Genomic DNA, 16,036 nt, shown 5'->3' on the forward strand with positions numbered 1-16,036 from the left:
GGGGAGTGCCTTTTTGAATGAAATAATGCTTCCTTATGTGGGATGAAAAGAGCAAGGGTTTTGGAATCACGTCAGCCTGGTTTCAGCCATGCTGTGCCACTAACTGGATTTATAACAAGGGCTTAATTACTCTGAAACACTGTTTCCTCAACTATAGAAAAAAAAGGAAGATAATAATCCCTACCTTGAAGTGTTTCTGTGAGTATTAAAAGAGATAGTACATATGAATGCCTAGCATAGTGCCTGGACATACCAGGGCCTCAAGAAATGCTTATCTCCCTCCTCCTTGTCTTATGCGGGACTTTAGGATGATAAAAATAGGGAGTAACTAATCTCAGATGTGGTTGGAAGTCTTAGAAAGAGATAAACAGCAGTCACAGGGAGAGATAGCGTTAGCAATTTTTAAAGGAAATGAATGGTTTTGTGGTTAATTTTCTTGGTTGGGGTTTAAGAGGAGATTCATGTTGTCTATTAATTATACTTACCAATTGGGTCTAATTGGCAACTACCCCAAAATGAATAAAACAAGCGGGAGTCAAGAGAGAAAAACGGCAGGCATCCTGTCAAAAAATAAAATCTTTGAAATTTCTACAACCCAATGGTTGAATATACATTTTATTAAAGCAGACGGACTCACCCAATTTATAAATTTGTACTTGTGATGGTAATTTAATTTGCACATTCAGACTTTAGCAAAGCATCAAACAGCCTTCTGTACCAGCCATGCCTGGTTGCATTGCTCCTTCACTTGTTTGGGTCCTTCAAATCAGCATCCCCTTTGCTGGAGGAAGCATCCCTCATTATTCTATCTTAGCCTAGGTAACTGCTCTGGTGGTCAAAGGGTTAAATGAGGCAGTGCACGTTGAGGACTTGTCAAGACGCTGAGCCCTTAGTAAATCCTCAAGAAATACTAGCTGTTGTTATAGTGATTGCAACAATGATTATGAATTTGATTCTGTGTTTTCCAAGACTGAGCAAGAACTAGATTGTCTCCTCTCTCCTTTTAAAAACACTTTTCTGTTTTTTTGAGATATGTGTCCTGTTCTCAGGTGATTGGCTTACTTTTGACCTAAAAGGATTATTTTTTTTTATCCCCTTGGCTAATGTATTTAATTTCTTTTCTCTTTATAGAGGAATTGAAATCAATGCCAACGTGTCATTCAACATGCATATTATTTACTGAAAAGATTCCCTCATTACCCTCTCTTCTTTCTCTCATTGCCAAGAAAATGACTAATTAGGCAGATATAGCTATATATATATATATATATATATATATATATATATATATATAATCTATCCATATCATAGATCTACCCCTTCCTTCCTTCTACGTATATATGTATGTATCTATTTAACTACAGAAAAAGCCACCAAATCTATTTCATTATCATAGGTTTTCTTACTAATTTGGCTATACTATCCCAAACTGTGAAGTAAATTTAATTGTAATTTTATGACTCTGGATTTGTAATTTACCAAAGAAGCTAGCTTGGGTTGAGATGATTCAGTATCTTATTTCAAGTCTAGGCCTCAGGAGAGAATCCCACAAACGGTTCTGCTTCTGCCTCTCTTGGTTCCTTTCCTAGAAATAACATTTACAGGCGCCTCCAGATCCTCAAACCAGACTTCTAGAACAGCCTCAACTGGGGGCGGTGGTAGGGCAGGGGGTGGCTGGTCGGTGAGAGACATGGTAGGGGCTTATCCACTCTTATGGAATATTACTTGGTGATTCCTCAGTGCCCACAGCCTGGCAAAGCTGCCTTGTCATAAGAATGTTCTCCCTAGGGAAAGCACAAAGCAATATCCCTCGAAGCACAAAATGTAAGAGTTCCTCTGGATTCTTAATAGTTTGTAAAATAATAAGCCAAGAGTAACTACTGTGTATTTTCCAGAAAGTTACCAATTAGCATATTCCTGAGAACATAAATTCAGCTTGGGAGCATACACCTCCCCAGGCCTCTCTACCACCATGTACAACAATTAGACTGCTTGCTAAATACTATGAACAAAGCTCCAAATAGACAACAACACAAACCCTCCTGGAAATTTAGCACAAGCATTTGTTTATTGAACCAAGCACAAAACTGGCTTAGCTGTGCCTTCCCTGCAGAGCGAATGGCACACTGGTATTTTCAGTTTGTTTCTCTTTTCCTTCTAGTTACCAAACCCTAATGAATAAAAGTTGAAATGACATTTTAGTGAAGATTAACTAGATTTGTTGAAGATATGTGCATGGTTGACAACAGAAATGTCTAGACCTCTGGCGTCTGTCAACTGTGACCCCAAATGTCTCATTATTTCTTTGATTACCCTTCTGGGAACAGTGGAAAAAAGTGGTCTTGAGGGGGACAATGGGGAAATAAAGGGCCAATGATTTTGCATCCAATGAGGCTAATGCCCTAAGTACTCTGCTTTCATTCCTTGTTGAGGTACATGGAGAACCTTTCTTTATTTGAATTCTTCTGGTGTTGTGTTAAATAGAGTAAGAAAAGTACCTCTCGAACTAACGCAGCGACTATGCTGAGCAGCAGACTGGGAGTGTGGTGTTTTGAGCTCAGCTAAGATCCGTGCCCTAATGCAGAGTATGAAAGAGGTAGGGCATGTGACTTTCTCTAAGGGGGTTTTCTTATCTGGAAAGTGAAGGCAATGAACTAGGTGAAAAAATATATATATACTTATATATATGATAATAGTATGTATATATGGTTATACAGAATCCCATGAGCATGAGTAGCTTTGCACCTGCCCCATCTGTACATCTCTTTCTATAGAATAGTGCCCCAGCTCTCATATATTATTCTATAGTTTACCTTCATATCCCTGTCAAGGAGTGTCTAGAAAAAGGAGACAATGAAACATATATTATCTTTTCCTTATGATTCTGATGTTTGTGTTTCCTAAAAATCTAACCCCAGTTCACACATAGACCTTATTTATATTTGCAGCTAAAATAATGCAACTAGATAGGATATAAAATTTAATGAAAGTAAAGCAAATTCAGTTAGACTGCATGCTATGCACTGTTTCTAGATGTTGAAAGCTTTTATCTACAGGGCTCGCGATCCATTGCTCACATTCCACGCATCAAAATCTTACCTAAAACACCTCTGCCACATAGCCCCTTGACCATTCCACCCAGGAATACTCTTTGTATGAATTTCTCTTGTATTTTATGTCATTAAAGGGCACTTAACACTTGCTGCTTAGTATAATGCTGCTCTTTGTATCCTGAGCTGAAACAGCCCAGTGGTGGGGGCTCTGACGCAGGCAGACTTTTCGGGTCAGCCTCTTATTACCAGGCTGACGTTGGGGCCATCACTTGACCTCAGTTTTCTTTTTTGTTGGTGGGGATAATAAACAGTACTCACTTCATAGGGTTGTCAGAAGGAGTAAATCATGATTTCTTGCAAAGTGTTTAGAATAGCACTCAATTAAACACTAGTTGTTGTTAACTTATTTGTAAAACTCTAAGTTCTCTGAGCACACAACTATGCTTTATTTATCTTGCAAACCCTGCAGTGCTTTGTATACTATAGGCACACAAGCCAATACTGGTAGAGCCATAGAAATACTGTCAAGGGGAAATATAACAGACAGAGCAACCATTATTTATTGTAAGTGACAGATATTTGGAATTCTCATTTTGCTACATTTTGAAAAGCTGAAGAACTTTAAGCCTGTGTTTTGGCTCCATATGAAGCATCTTAAAGGGAGAATGGAATAAAAAGTGCAGCGGGAGCCACTTTTCCACAGTTAGCACCACAGACAATATCCAACATGAATCAGCTGTTGAATGAGCTATTGTGTGACCCAGCCCCATCTCAGGGAGGAGGACTCTGGGAGAGGGGAGCTGGACTTTGGGGTGGCCAGGAGCATAATGAAGGGGAAATGAACAATTACAGCTCTACTGAACTGTACTCACAGTAAATACATAAAATCAGGAAATTTTCAAGAGCCCCATTATACCAGGATGTCTGGTTATGGTTAAGGATTGGGAATAAACTTGGGCTGTTTGTCATTCACTAAGTCCCAATAGGGAAGATAATTTTGCTTCTGGTTTCAACTACTATCAAGTGTAAGCATCAGATCTGTTACATTAGTCTCATATATTTTTTAAAAGATTTATTAGACAACGAGAGAGAGAGAGAGAGAGAGAGAGAGAGAGAGGAGAGAGAGAGAGAGAGGCAGAGGGAGAGAGAGAAGTAGACTCCCTCCTGAAAAGGGAGCCCAATGTGGGGATCATGACCTGAGCCAAAGGCAGATGCTTAATTGACTAAGCCAGCCAGGTGCTCCAGTCTCATAATTTTTATACACATCCTTTATGTGTGATTGGACAATATTATTTTCTATGTTGTGTCTTTAATCAGCCTCTTCCCTTAGGTTTCCTGACTGAACTCTTTCCTCTTGTCTTAGATGAAACAGAGGATCCCCAGCAGGTTGAGTGAGCAAGGGAACACATGGCGGTACTGGCTCCTTACCCAAGGTCAAGAATGATATGCACACACTTGAGGGAGGAAAGTTCTAAACTCATACATTACATGGATAGGCTATTGCCAAAGGTTGTCTTCCTCCCTCTTTCTCTCCCCCTGTCCTTTTATCCTTTCTTGCTTCCTTTCCTCAACTCCTCCCTCTCTCCTTCCCTCCCTTTTTCCTTCTTTTCTCTCCACTCCTCTCCTCTCCTGCCCTTCCCCCACCCTTCCCCTCCCCTCTTTCTCCTCTCTTCTCTTCCTTTCCCTCTCCTTCCCTTCCCTTCCCTTCCCTTCCCTTCCCTTCCCTTCCCTTCCCTTCCCTTCCCTTCCCTTCCTTCTTTCCTCCCTTCCACTACTAAAACACCAACATTAAGAAGTATTTAAAAGGTAGAAGTGGAACACATCAGCTCTCATCATACCTCCTCTACCTCAGGTTTCATTCCCTATAAGCTGTGACTATTAATTATTCATGTGTGTCCTTTCAGATATTTTATAAGCATATATGTATATTTTTTCAAATTTTTATAAACATAAATTTAATCATAAACACACAGCTGTACTGGCTTACCACAATCTTTTTAACTTAGGAAAAAAATACCCTTAGATATCTTTCCATATGAGCCCAAACCAATCTAATGCATTATTCATAATAACTTCAGAGTATTTCACTATATGTTTACATATAATTTAGTCAGTCACTTACTCATGAATCTTTGTAAACATTACTGTAGTAAATATGAATAGCATAAATTCTTAGATGTAAAAATATATGGCCAAAGAGTGTGCACATTTAAAATTTAATAGGGGTGAAAAAATAATAAAATTTAATAGGGGTAGCCAAATTGTCTTCCAAATAAGGTTGCCCATATTTGCACACAAAATAATGCATATTTTTATATATATTTATTGACAGTGATATCCGTAAACTTTGTTTTTTGCCAACTGATAGGCTGAAAACATTTCACTGTCTTAATTTTCATTTCCTTAATTTTGAATAAGGAAATTTGTACTTTCTTCTCTGTGATCTTCCTGTTGATGTATTTTGCCCATTTTGTTACAGAATTTTTTTTTTTGGATTTGTGGATATTCTTTACTATGGAAATTAGCCCTCTATAATGATTGCAATTATTTGCTTTATTTTATCATTTGTTTTTTGAGTCAGTATTTGCTAACGGGGTTTCTAAGCTTTGAATTTGTTTCCTACAGCAACTCAGTTTGTGTGAATGTCACTGTAGCTCTGAGTTTGGTATTATTAAAAGAAGAAGGGAAAAGATACTAGGCCTGGCAGAAACATAGCAGTTCCACATATGTAGTATTCAGAGAGGAAAGGTGAGGTTTGTTTTCAAAGCACTTGCCTATGGTTTCACTAAATCTGTAAGGCATTAGATCCTCCTACTTCTATTCATTTAGCAAGATAGAAAGTAAATTCCAACTGTCTACAGCTCTGCCTTTGGGATTTTATTGAATAATACGAGCTAAAATCAAACGAAAAACTAACTAGGGTTGGATAAACAAGGACATGGGTATCTCAGTCCAAAGAAGACCCAATTCACCATTTATTACAAGAAGATTCATGAATTTTTTTTATAACTTTCAGTATCAGCAAAAACTCTCAATTCTATATTTACTGACATTCGAAACATTTTAAGAGCCCTTCAGCTGTATCTTGCCAAATTATTAGTCATTACTTCAGGGTTATTAAAATGTAAAAATGTCATATTGGATAATTGGCATAAGAAGGATTTCAATCCTTGAGAAACTCATCTGTTCATTAGGTCTCCTCAAGTGTTTCCTCAACAGAGTGTGGGGGGGATGTTCTTAATCCCTAAGACAGCTCCTTAGTCCTTTTCTCTCAACAGGGCTGAAGTCCTTTTGTGACTTACGGTTTGAGAGGCTGACCAATCTCCATCCTCCTGCCTATTACCAAGATTACAATCATGTGTAGGTCATATAAGAATTATTTTCCAGGATTTATCTTTGAAACATTTGTATCAAGAGTACAGTGTCATGGAAACATGGAATCTTTCCTATATATTTTTAATATTTTGGGATTTAATATGTTACCAAATGATGTGCAAAAAATAAGTGACTCCACTAAGGATCCATTATGGAATGCACATGCATTATGCATTAGCACAGTGTATGCAATTACTTGGAGGCCTATGGGATCTGTTTGAGTTAGCTAACTTAAGAAGTTAACTAAACCAGAATGATCTAAAATAATCTCTATAATTTTAGGCATCTTGTCTCAATCCAGTTTCAAGTGGAAATTGCAATTTCCAGAGCCAGTGCAAGACTTCTCCAACTACCGATCCCAAAAGGACTTCCAGGTAGAGAGTGAAAGAACATGGTATGAAGCATGCACTATAGGAGTTGTTTGTAGACTAGGCTCCCCAGTGAACATATTGGAACCATGACAGGCATGTCTTATTTATGAATGGCAGATACGTTTTACCTCATGTGACAAATCAGCCATTCCTTAACAACAATCTGAAAAGCTAAGCTGAAAAGATATGGCAAAAACTGCTAGCTGTACCCTGATAATTAATTTTTCCCTTTCTTCATAGGTGTGAAAGGATTTTAGCTCCTGATGTATGCGCCCAGGATTAAGACTACATTTTCAAATCCCCTTTTAGCTAGGTGTGAACATGTGACCAAATATTGGCATGTGTGACGGAAGCCAAATGGTGTGTATGACTTTCTTATTGTGACTTCAAAGGGCAGAAGGGCATGACTTTCCCTTGCTCCTTTTTCCTGATTCTTTCCGGCTAGAAAGTAGATGTGATGGCAAGCTCCCATGGACCAGGACGACAGGGATGGGAAGAGCGAATGAAAGAAGGAATCTGAGTCCTCAATACTGGGAGACCTCTACATTAAATCTAGACTCCTGTTCAGAATAACAGATACATAAGGAATAAACTCCTGTCTCATTTAGGCATCCATTGTTTTAAGTCATTGTTACAGCAACAGAACCCATGTCCTAATGAGTGCAAAATTGTTCTGAGCTGAGTCAAGGCTCAATGGAAAAGTCACGCTAGGTTTGCAATGCCTGCTATGGGCAAGGGACTTGATGGTTTCCTGAAAATTCTAACCTCTTACTGTATGGATAGTTAACCTACTCCAAAATGGAAAACTCTCAAAAACACCTTTCATGGCACTCACACGTTACAGCTTTCCTTGACTATATATATATATATACACACACACACACACACACACACACATATGCCAGTCTCCCTCTCTGCTATAGTTAACCACCTCAGGCTTAGCCTTTCTGTATTTGGTATAAACACAAAGAAATGAGACTGACTTCACAATCATAGTAAGAATAAAATAAGGAATATGTATAGTATTTAGGATATACTATTTATTATATATAAATGACTACAATCCTTTAAAATAGGCCCCCCGCCCCCGGAAAACTATATGCTTATTTCAATGATGCTGCCATTACTAAAATATTTTTGGATTTTTTTTGAAGTTGAAATTTACACATTTCTTATGATAATAGGACTCGATCAAATCACTTAAACTTCTTTCATGTCAAACCAGCAACTCCGTATTGGGCACTTACTATGCACAGCATTGTTAGTTTGAGTGTCAGAGAGGTTGGTAATCAATCAAGGATGTCAGTGGTACTCTTCAGACAATCTATGTTAAATTTTCTGGGTAAGATGCTTTCATGATTTAACAATATAAAAATAATACATATAAAGGGTCTACTATAGTCCAGGGAAATGAGAAGGATACACCAGGAATGAAATGTGAATTTTCAAAAAGCCCTGCTTCGTGGAGTTTTATACCATGCATTTATTCATTCACTCAAGATTTATATTACTGCCCTGCTCCCTTACTTCTCCCCAAATTCTCAGTCATTTATAGATTAAAAATTAGAGTCCTCTTTATATTCAATTTTGAATTCTTTATTCTACTAGAAACTTGATTTATTAAAACATTCCCTGGGCAATGTATTCTACCAAGTAGGCTTTCCAGGGGCATATGGGTAAAGCAACCCCATCTCTGCCTCTGCCCCCACATGAGCTAACAACAGTGGACAGTAGGATTTCTCTGAGTATCAAGGACTCTGACAGGAGAGCTCCCAGCATCGAGCACATTTCTAGAGTCACTGAGCCTGAAACATATAAAGCCGTGGTGCTCAGAGCGGGCGCTGCTGAATTGGGACTACTGATCTGATTTACCTCATGAGTCACTTCTGCCCATTAAGCTAATCGGTGTGTCTCTTCAAATGAAAAACAGCTTCCTTACAGCCATGATGACAGAAAGGTCAACTCAAGTCCATTTGCAGTTTTCAACTACACCAAGAGCTCAGACTTAGACAGTGACTTTAGTCCTCACCCAGGAGAGAATAGACTCGGAGCAAATGAAGTCAGATAGAAGGAAGAACTTCCCAATGGCAAGTGAGGTTGAGATCTGAAGGGCATGCCAGGGCTGATAGCCAGCAGATGCTGTTGGTTTAGGAAACCAGTGTCTTCACCAGTTGTTAAAGATTTTAAATCTCTCTGCCAGCTTGCTATTGCTTCTTCTATATGTCTTTAGACTAGAATATTGTGGGTGCAGCCTTGACAAATCAGATATGGGCTATTGGAAAGATTTGAAAAAAATAAACAAAAAGAAAACTCAAGGGAACTTGCTTACAGTAGCAAGTGTTTCCTGAGGGATGTGATAGGCCTTTGGGCCAGGCAGGTATTCATGTGAAACTGTTCTGCACAAGGTAGAAAATTAACATTCCAGCCTCTTCTCTCACGCCATTCGGGAGCACTAGAAATTGTGTCAACTCCGATACCCCCTGATATATTTAAATGCTACCTAGGGGAGGCAGTGCCACCCTAGTGGTAAACCACTAGAGCCATGTTTAAGCATTATCACCCAAAATGGTGGTAAAGGGAGCGGGATGTGAAAGATGCAGTCATGAGTACTTACTTCTGTTGATGGAAATTTCATGGAAACAAAATGCTTTAAATTGATGTGTGATGTCATAGAGATGAACTTTTTAAAATAAAATCGCTTGGAGCCAATTGGATTTTACCAGCATTGACTCAATCTGTGCATTAGAATGTTCATGTGGCTCATGTATCATGTAACTCAGTGGCAAGGGGGTATATTTGCTTCCACAATAAGGCCTAATTTATTAGGGATGACATCCTGTACTGTTGGAAGTCATTATTCTCATTATTTTTGTTAGTTTGGGTGAGTAAGCATACAATCATATATAAATAGGTGTGTTGGCTTAGGGACTGCATAATAAAGCATATTTTTCCTAGAGAATTCTAGATAGCAATATCCTCAAATACCAAATGTGATTATGCTTATGAAATCTGCCGTCATTTCTGCCCCTTGTTTACTCAGAAATACCAAGCCTGCTTTAAGCTCCTGCTTTAGAAAAAGTATTCTTCATGTCTTCATCAGATGAGGCTATGCTCAAATGTCAGTCATTACTCTGGGGCAAAGAAAAGGCAGAGAATCAAATTTTCTTTCCAGCAAACCCCGACAGTAGCAAAAGTACTGGTTGTGGACATCTAAACCTACCCAGACACCCCCATCAATTAATATCGCAAAATAAATGTCTCTATAATGACTGCCATCGGGACATAATCCCTCAGACTGGATTTAGTCTGACAGGGATTTCACTTTATAGTATGGAGATGACAAAGTCAGAAATTTCTAGCTTCGTAATGAAATTTCCTACAACCTAAACTGATGTTCGCAATATAATTAGGTATGCAATCTGAATAAAACTTTGCATTCGGGCAAACCTAAAATAAAATTCAGACAACAAAGGGGAAACATTTTAATCAAATAGAGCTCAAAGATAACGAGATTTCTGTCTTCTTCCTTCAATCCACTTTTTGAGTAAAATGGTAACTTACAAGAAGAAAATTTCAAGTGTAAGATATATTCTGGGCTGATTCACATTTAGCCCAAGTTCTAACACCTCCAAACACAGTAGTCGACAATCCTGACAGTCACCATGATTGCTCCAAGACACTGGAATAACTTGAATCTCTAAAGAAAGACTACATTTCCTCCATTATGCTTTGTTTATTCAGACAGGCGGAAGAACTACAGTGTAGAATATATTTTCGACAATAGAGAAAAAGGCAAAAGAGTTTCCTGGTTATTGCTGCAACAGTTAAGATTTTAAATCAATTACTCTTCAACAAGTCGTGTTAACGGAGGCTTGAGGATATGTTCCAGAATATAATTTTGAGCCTCATTTTTTTCTTTTTGGACTTTTTCAGTAACTACAGAGGTACATGGCTCCCCTTAACAAGCAAAGCCAGGTCTGATCTGTGGTAAAAATTAATATATATATTAAATATATATTAATATATGTGTATATTATATTACATATTAATAATATGTATATTATTAATATATATTAATATATATGTATATATATATAGTGATGAATGCCCTTGACTCTGATAGGCTTCAAATGAGAGGGTCTGGTCTCAGGTTGGAATCCATGGCAGCCAGGCTACGTAATGTCCTCGGGTCCTGCCTGAGGAGCACTGTACCACCACAAAGGTAGGAAGGGAACCAGTGTTTCTGGATGGCCAGATGCCAGAATTCTTTCATATGTTGACTCATGTGCTAACTCATTTAACCAGAGTTCACAGACCCAGAAACAGAGTCTAAGAGAAATACCTTGATATTGGAATATTCATGGATATTGCTGTCTTGATTATGCTGTCTGGATTTCCTTCAAAAGTATCCAGAGGAGGATGTAGGTGGGTATATACAGAGAGATTCTAAGCTTGGCCATGGACTGATAAATGTAGGGGCTGGGTGACAGTCACAGTGGGTTATTAAAATATTCTCCAATTTTTTTGTATGTGACAATTTTAACAATAAAAATTTTGCAGAAGATACGCTTGAGATTTTAAAGTCCTATGGGGCTACTTATATGCTACTTCCTGGAGCAGCCCCTTGGTAGTCTTGTAGCTAATACATATTTCCTGAGCAGGTACTATGTTCCCAGCAACGTGCTAGGTTGCCTCAATTTATGTGAATATGTGAACAACAATAAAATAAGCATGAAGCATTTTTGATTATGTACCTTTGTTTATTGAAATAGTTCAAACTTCATATGTGATGTTTGGCAATATTAATGAAAGGTAATTAATTACCTTTGATAATTCTCTTCATCACTTCTCTGTGCCTCAGTCTGATCTTTGAGATGAATGATTTTATGTTCTTGTGAACGTCAGCCACAGCATTGCTTTCATTCACAGACACTGAGGATGCTCCTGGGATACAGGTATATGGGATTCTAGAGTACATGCAGCCTCACTTCCTTGCCTCTCTCCCCCACTTATTTGCCAGGCAAAACTCCAGCAGGTGCTTAACTCAATTTTATGACTGTTCTGTCCCTGGAGCTGACCATGGCTTCAAAGAAAACACACAATCCTGGGGGTCTGTGCCTCTTGAAATTCGCAACCACAAATACCAAGTGGGGCCAGGGTGCAATGGGGCAATGCAACATTCCCCTGGCCAGGTTACTCTCCTTGTCTCTACATGAGTTGTAGTTCTTTCCCTTAATCTCCTCTACCTCCTCCCCTTCCACATTCTTTGCTGATGACCTCCCATATTCTTTTCTTTATACAGAAACTGTCTACAGAGAAGTACCTGATAATCCCAGCAGAAAATATTTCATCCTACCCACGTCTGTGCCCATATGCTCTGCCTTCCTTCCTGCTCTGCAGGATGAAGCTGTCCCTGTCCAAAGGCTGAGCTCTTTATTTGTGCACTGAATCTCATCACCTCCCTCTCTCAAGGACTTTGCCCAAAGTCCCTTTTTTTTTCTTCAAAAGTTTACTTCTTCAGAGTTCTCACTAGCCCCCCTGTTTTAAGAATATACCAGTGTTTGCTAAGAATGGCCTTGCAGCTTCCTTGACGTGTCTCTTTCTTACCCTGGATGCCCAATTTATTTGCAGGTCCTCATGAGTTATACCTTAACAATACATCTTAGGACCAATATTATATGATTTATCTGAGGCACCTAGAATAGGTGAATTCATAAGGATATAAAGTAGAATAATAGTTGCCAGGGGCTGAAGGGAGGCAGGAAGGGGGAGTTAGTGTTTAACGGGTACAGAACTTCAGTTTGGAATGATGAGAATGTTCTGGGGATAGACCATGTGTAATGGTCATACACATGGTATATGGACTTAAAGACACTGAACTGTGTACTTAAAAATTGGTTCAAATGACAAATTTTATGCTATGCATGTTTTATATATTCAACAAAGATCAGTTAAGAAAATATCTATGCATATATTTGAGTCCAATCACGTTTTCCTACCTCTTTTGCTGCCATTCTATTTCCAACTACACGCAATGCCTCCTGCATTATTTCAATGGCCTACCAAAATGTCTCTCTGCTTGAAATCCTGTCCCTACCTCAGTCTGATCTCTGCACACAGCAGCAGAGTAATATTTTAAACCCTAAAGTAGATCCTGCAATTTGCCAGATCAAAATTCTCTTAGAATAAATTCCAACTTTTCCCAAATGTCTTGCTCTTTATTGAATACCTGGGGCTTTTGTCTCTACTTTCACTCTCCTCAGAATGTTCTCCCCACCGTGGGCTCCCTGACTTCATTCAGGTCTCTGCTTCCACGTCACCTTCTCACAGAGACCCTCCCTGACCACCTGCTTCTACACCATCCTCTCAATGTGCAGGTGCCCATGCACGCAAACAGGTGCACGCAGGTTCAGTCATCACCTCCTGCTGCTCTATTTTTTTCTTTTTTTAAATAAAGATTTTATTTATTTATTCATGAGAGACACAGAGAGAAAGGCAGAGACACAGGCAGAGGGAGAAGCAGGCTCCATGCAGGGAGCCTGACGTGGGACTCAATCCTGGGACTCTAGGATTACGCCCTGGGCCAAAGGTAGGCGCCAAACCACTGAGCCACCCAGGGATCCTCTCTATTTTTCTTAATAGTTCTTTTCACTATCAGATATCATATATTTATTTATCAACTTATTTCCCTATTACTCTGCCCCTCTGGAGTTCAGCTCAATGAATTGTCAACAGCTGCTTTCCCAGACCTCAGCCATGGCTGGCCTATAACAGGACTTCAAGAAGTATCTGTATCTTAAGAAGTCATGCTTGGAACTGTCGGAGGCTGTGCTCATTGAATTTGAAGTTTAGTAAATTGCAGATGGGAGAGTGTTCCAAAGCAGGTCACTGTTCATATCCAAAAGGGCTCCCGTTTACATAGTCTTTCAGGAACCAGTGACAATACTTCAGAAGGGACTGCTGACAGCAGTGATGGGGGTGTGTGGAGAGGGACGAGATAATGGATGCCAGAGTGCATAGACACATCTAAGGCACTGGTGCTCCTAATATATTATCATTAATACTTAGCTTTTTGATGAGAAAGGGTTCAAAGTTCTCCCAAGCAGGATTCACTTATTATTTAAGGAAAATATCCTTCAGAAGATTATTGCATGTAAGTAAGAAACAGATTTGTTGAAAGGCTACTGTGGTAGGCAGGTCACCCCTAAGTGATGAGGAGGAGTGGCACTCTGATGAGAAAAACGCACAGTGCATCCAGACATCCCTGGTGTCATCCGAGGTGTGGGGGTGATGAGGAGTGCTATTGTGGTACGGCGGCTGATTTTCAAGAGACCAAACTGGGGCCTCAAATGGAGTCCCACCACTGTGTTTTAGATTTCTTTAACTGTTGGAGGGAGCTATAAAAGCAAATGAAGTTTTTAGAATCAGCTTACAAAAGAAAGTTTTATTTTTGATTGGAAGAACTACATTGCTACTGATTATGATGTAATGAAAAGAAATAGTGTCCACATTAGAAAGCAGAGTTGCTGTTCAAAGGTATTGATTGGAGATTGATTGCCTTAAAGGTTTGTATTCGTACTTCTGTCTCCTATTATAACCAGGTCAACTTTCCCCCTCATTAGTCCTCTTCTGGAGGCTTCTGTGTTCTCCGGGGGAGGGGGGGTTGCTGCTAACTAGATTGAGGTCTCAAGGTCCTGCTCTACTTTGGGGAGCCTGGGTCACTCCTTAAGATCTGAACACCTTGCTGCTCCTTCCCTACTTTTTGGGGTGAATGCAGTAAAAAGAGGAGACCAACTGACTTATGAGTTGCTCACTTGGAGGGTGGATCCATCATCTGGGTTTGCCTGGGACTGAGGGAAGATAAATCAATAATAAATTGGAGACAGTGACGGGCACTTGGGACAAGTTGATCACCCTCTTAAGTTTAGGGACAGAGCTGGTGTAAAAGCTAACTCATGGTGTCTTTCACTACAACTTGTGGGCAAACTGCTCACCCTGAGCCTTTTTACTTCCTGCGACCTCAGAAATCTCCTCTGGGTCTCTTTAACCTCCTCTTCCCATTTATTTTTTACTCAATGGGAGCCTGTGGGTTTCTACAAATCTTCAAATACAGATCTCAAAGCAGAGAGAACAATTATGTTTATAAAATATGATCATTCCAACGGCCATCTGGCTACGCCTGCCCCCACCTAATTCCAGCTACTGTCACTTAACCCAAGCTGGGGGCTCATCCCTTACCCCAGACTTAAGCCTGTTTGTGGACTTGGAGCAGTTCAAGAATCTCTGGCCTGCTTCTCTGACCTTCTGCCTCAGCTTTGTACCTGGGTGCATGGTTCTTTACCCTAGACCCTTGACTGGGTCCCCACTTGTCAATGTCTGTGTGCTTCTCCCTGCCTTGGTCATCTAGCAAGGGTCCACTGTCCCTATGAATGGCATGAGGTGTGTGTGTGCAAGGGTGTTGGCTCCTCCAGCATCTTTGACACCCTTACTAGCCTTGGCCTGCCATTGACTCCATGCTTCTCGGTTCTGCTCCTTATTGTGGCCAGGCCACCATACAGGAGCCTCTCCAGGGCTCTGCTGCAGGCCATCCACACATTAGCACCTCTGGGAGCTTTTGAGAGAGGTGACCCTCTAGGTACTTAAATTACAAAAAGATGTTCCCTCTAGGACAACCAGTTAGAACTACAGCATCCTTTCCTTGGGCAGCCTGTGAGGCACTGAGCTTGGCACACAGAGCCTTGGCTGGGTTTAACTCCCCCTAGCACCCCTGAGCTGGGTGTATACTTCCACCACCACATGCCTAGCTCTCTTCCTAACTACTAACTAGCCCGGCTGCCACTGGGTCTGGCACAATGACATTCTTTGCACTCAATCTGACCCTGAATTTGTTCTTTGTCTATCCTGCTCCCATCCTGCATCTTTTAGGTCACTCTCATTTAGATTCTTATTCTTAACCTGATGATATATACAAAGTAATGTTTCAGCCTGTCGGAATCTAAGTAGATACCACTAGTTACCTAACATTTGCCTTTTCTAGCAACTATTGTAATACAACTCCATTTTAGTTTTTACAAAATCTACCACCCATTGGTTATGGTGCTTTGTTACATTTGATCTCTGCCGGTTTCTGGATCGATTTTCTAGTCTTTTCTATTCTTTTTTTTTTTTCTTCCAAGAGAGGTTTAGCTTTGGATAATCCTGTTTTCTCTTTCCAAAGAACTTTGGGGATCCTTAGAT

The 16,036-nt window shown here is 39.8% G+C and overlaps 1 protein-coding gene across 30 annotated transcripts in view; it reads right to left on the reverse strand.

Annotated features, from left to right (window-relative positions):
* Positions 1 to 16,036, reverse strand: part of TRPM3 (transient receptor potential cation channel subfamily M member 3) — an 862,465-nt gene that overhangs the window by 194,685 nt on the left and 651,744 nt on the right. For 14 of the 30 annotated variants that reach the window (XM_072762536.1, XM_072762476.1, XM_072762449.1 and 11 more), the window contains exon 7: positions 486 to 560. The exons of the other annotated variants lie outside the window; for them this stretch is intronic. In XM_072762536.1, coding sequence (XP_072618637.1) covers positions 486 to 560 — 75 coding nt within the window. The remainder of the gene's footprint in view (positions 1 to 485; positions 561 to 16,036) is intronic. 30 annotated transcript variants of the gene reach the window in all.

Source organism: Vulpes vulpes, chromosome 1 (assembly GCF_048418805.1).
Source record: "Vulpes vulpes isolate BD-2025 chromosome 1, VulVul3, whole genome shotgun sequence".
NCBI lineage: Eukaryota > Metazoa > Chordata > Mammalia > Carnivora > Canidae > Vulpes > Vulpes vulpes.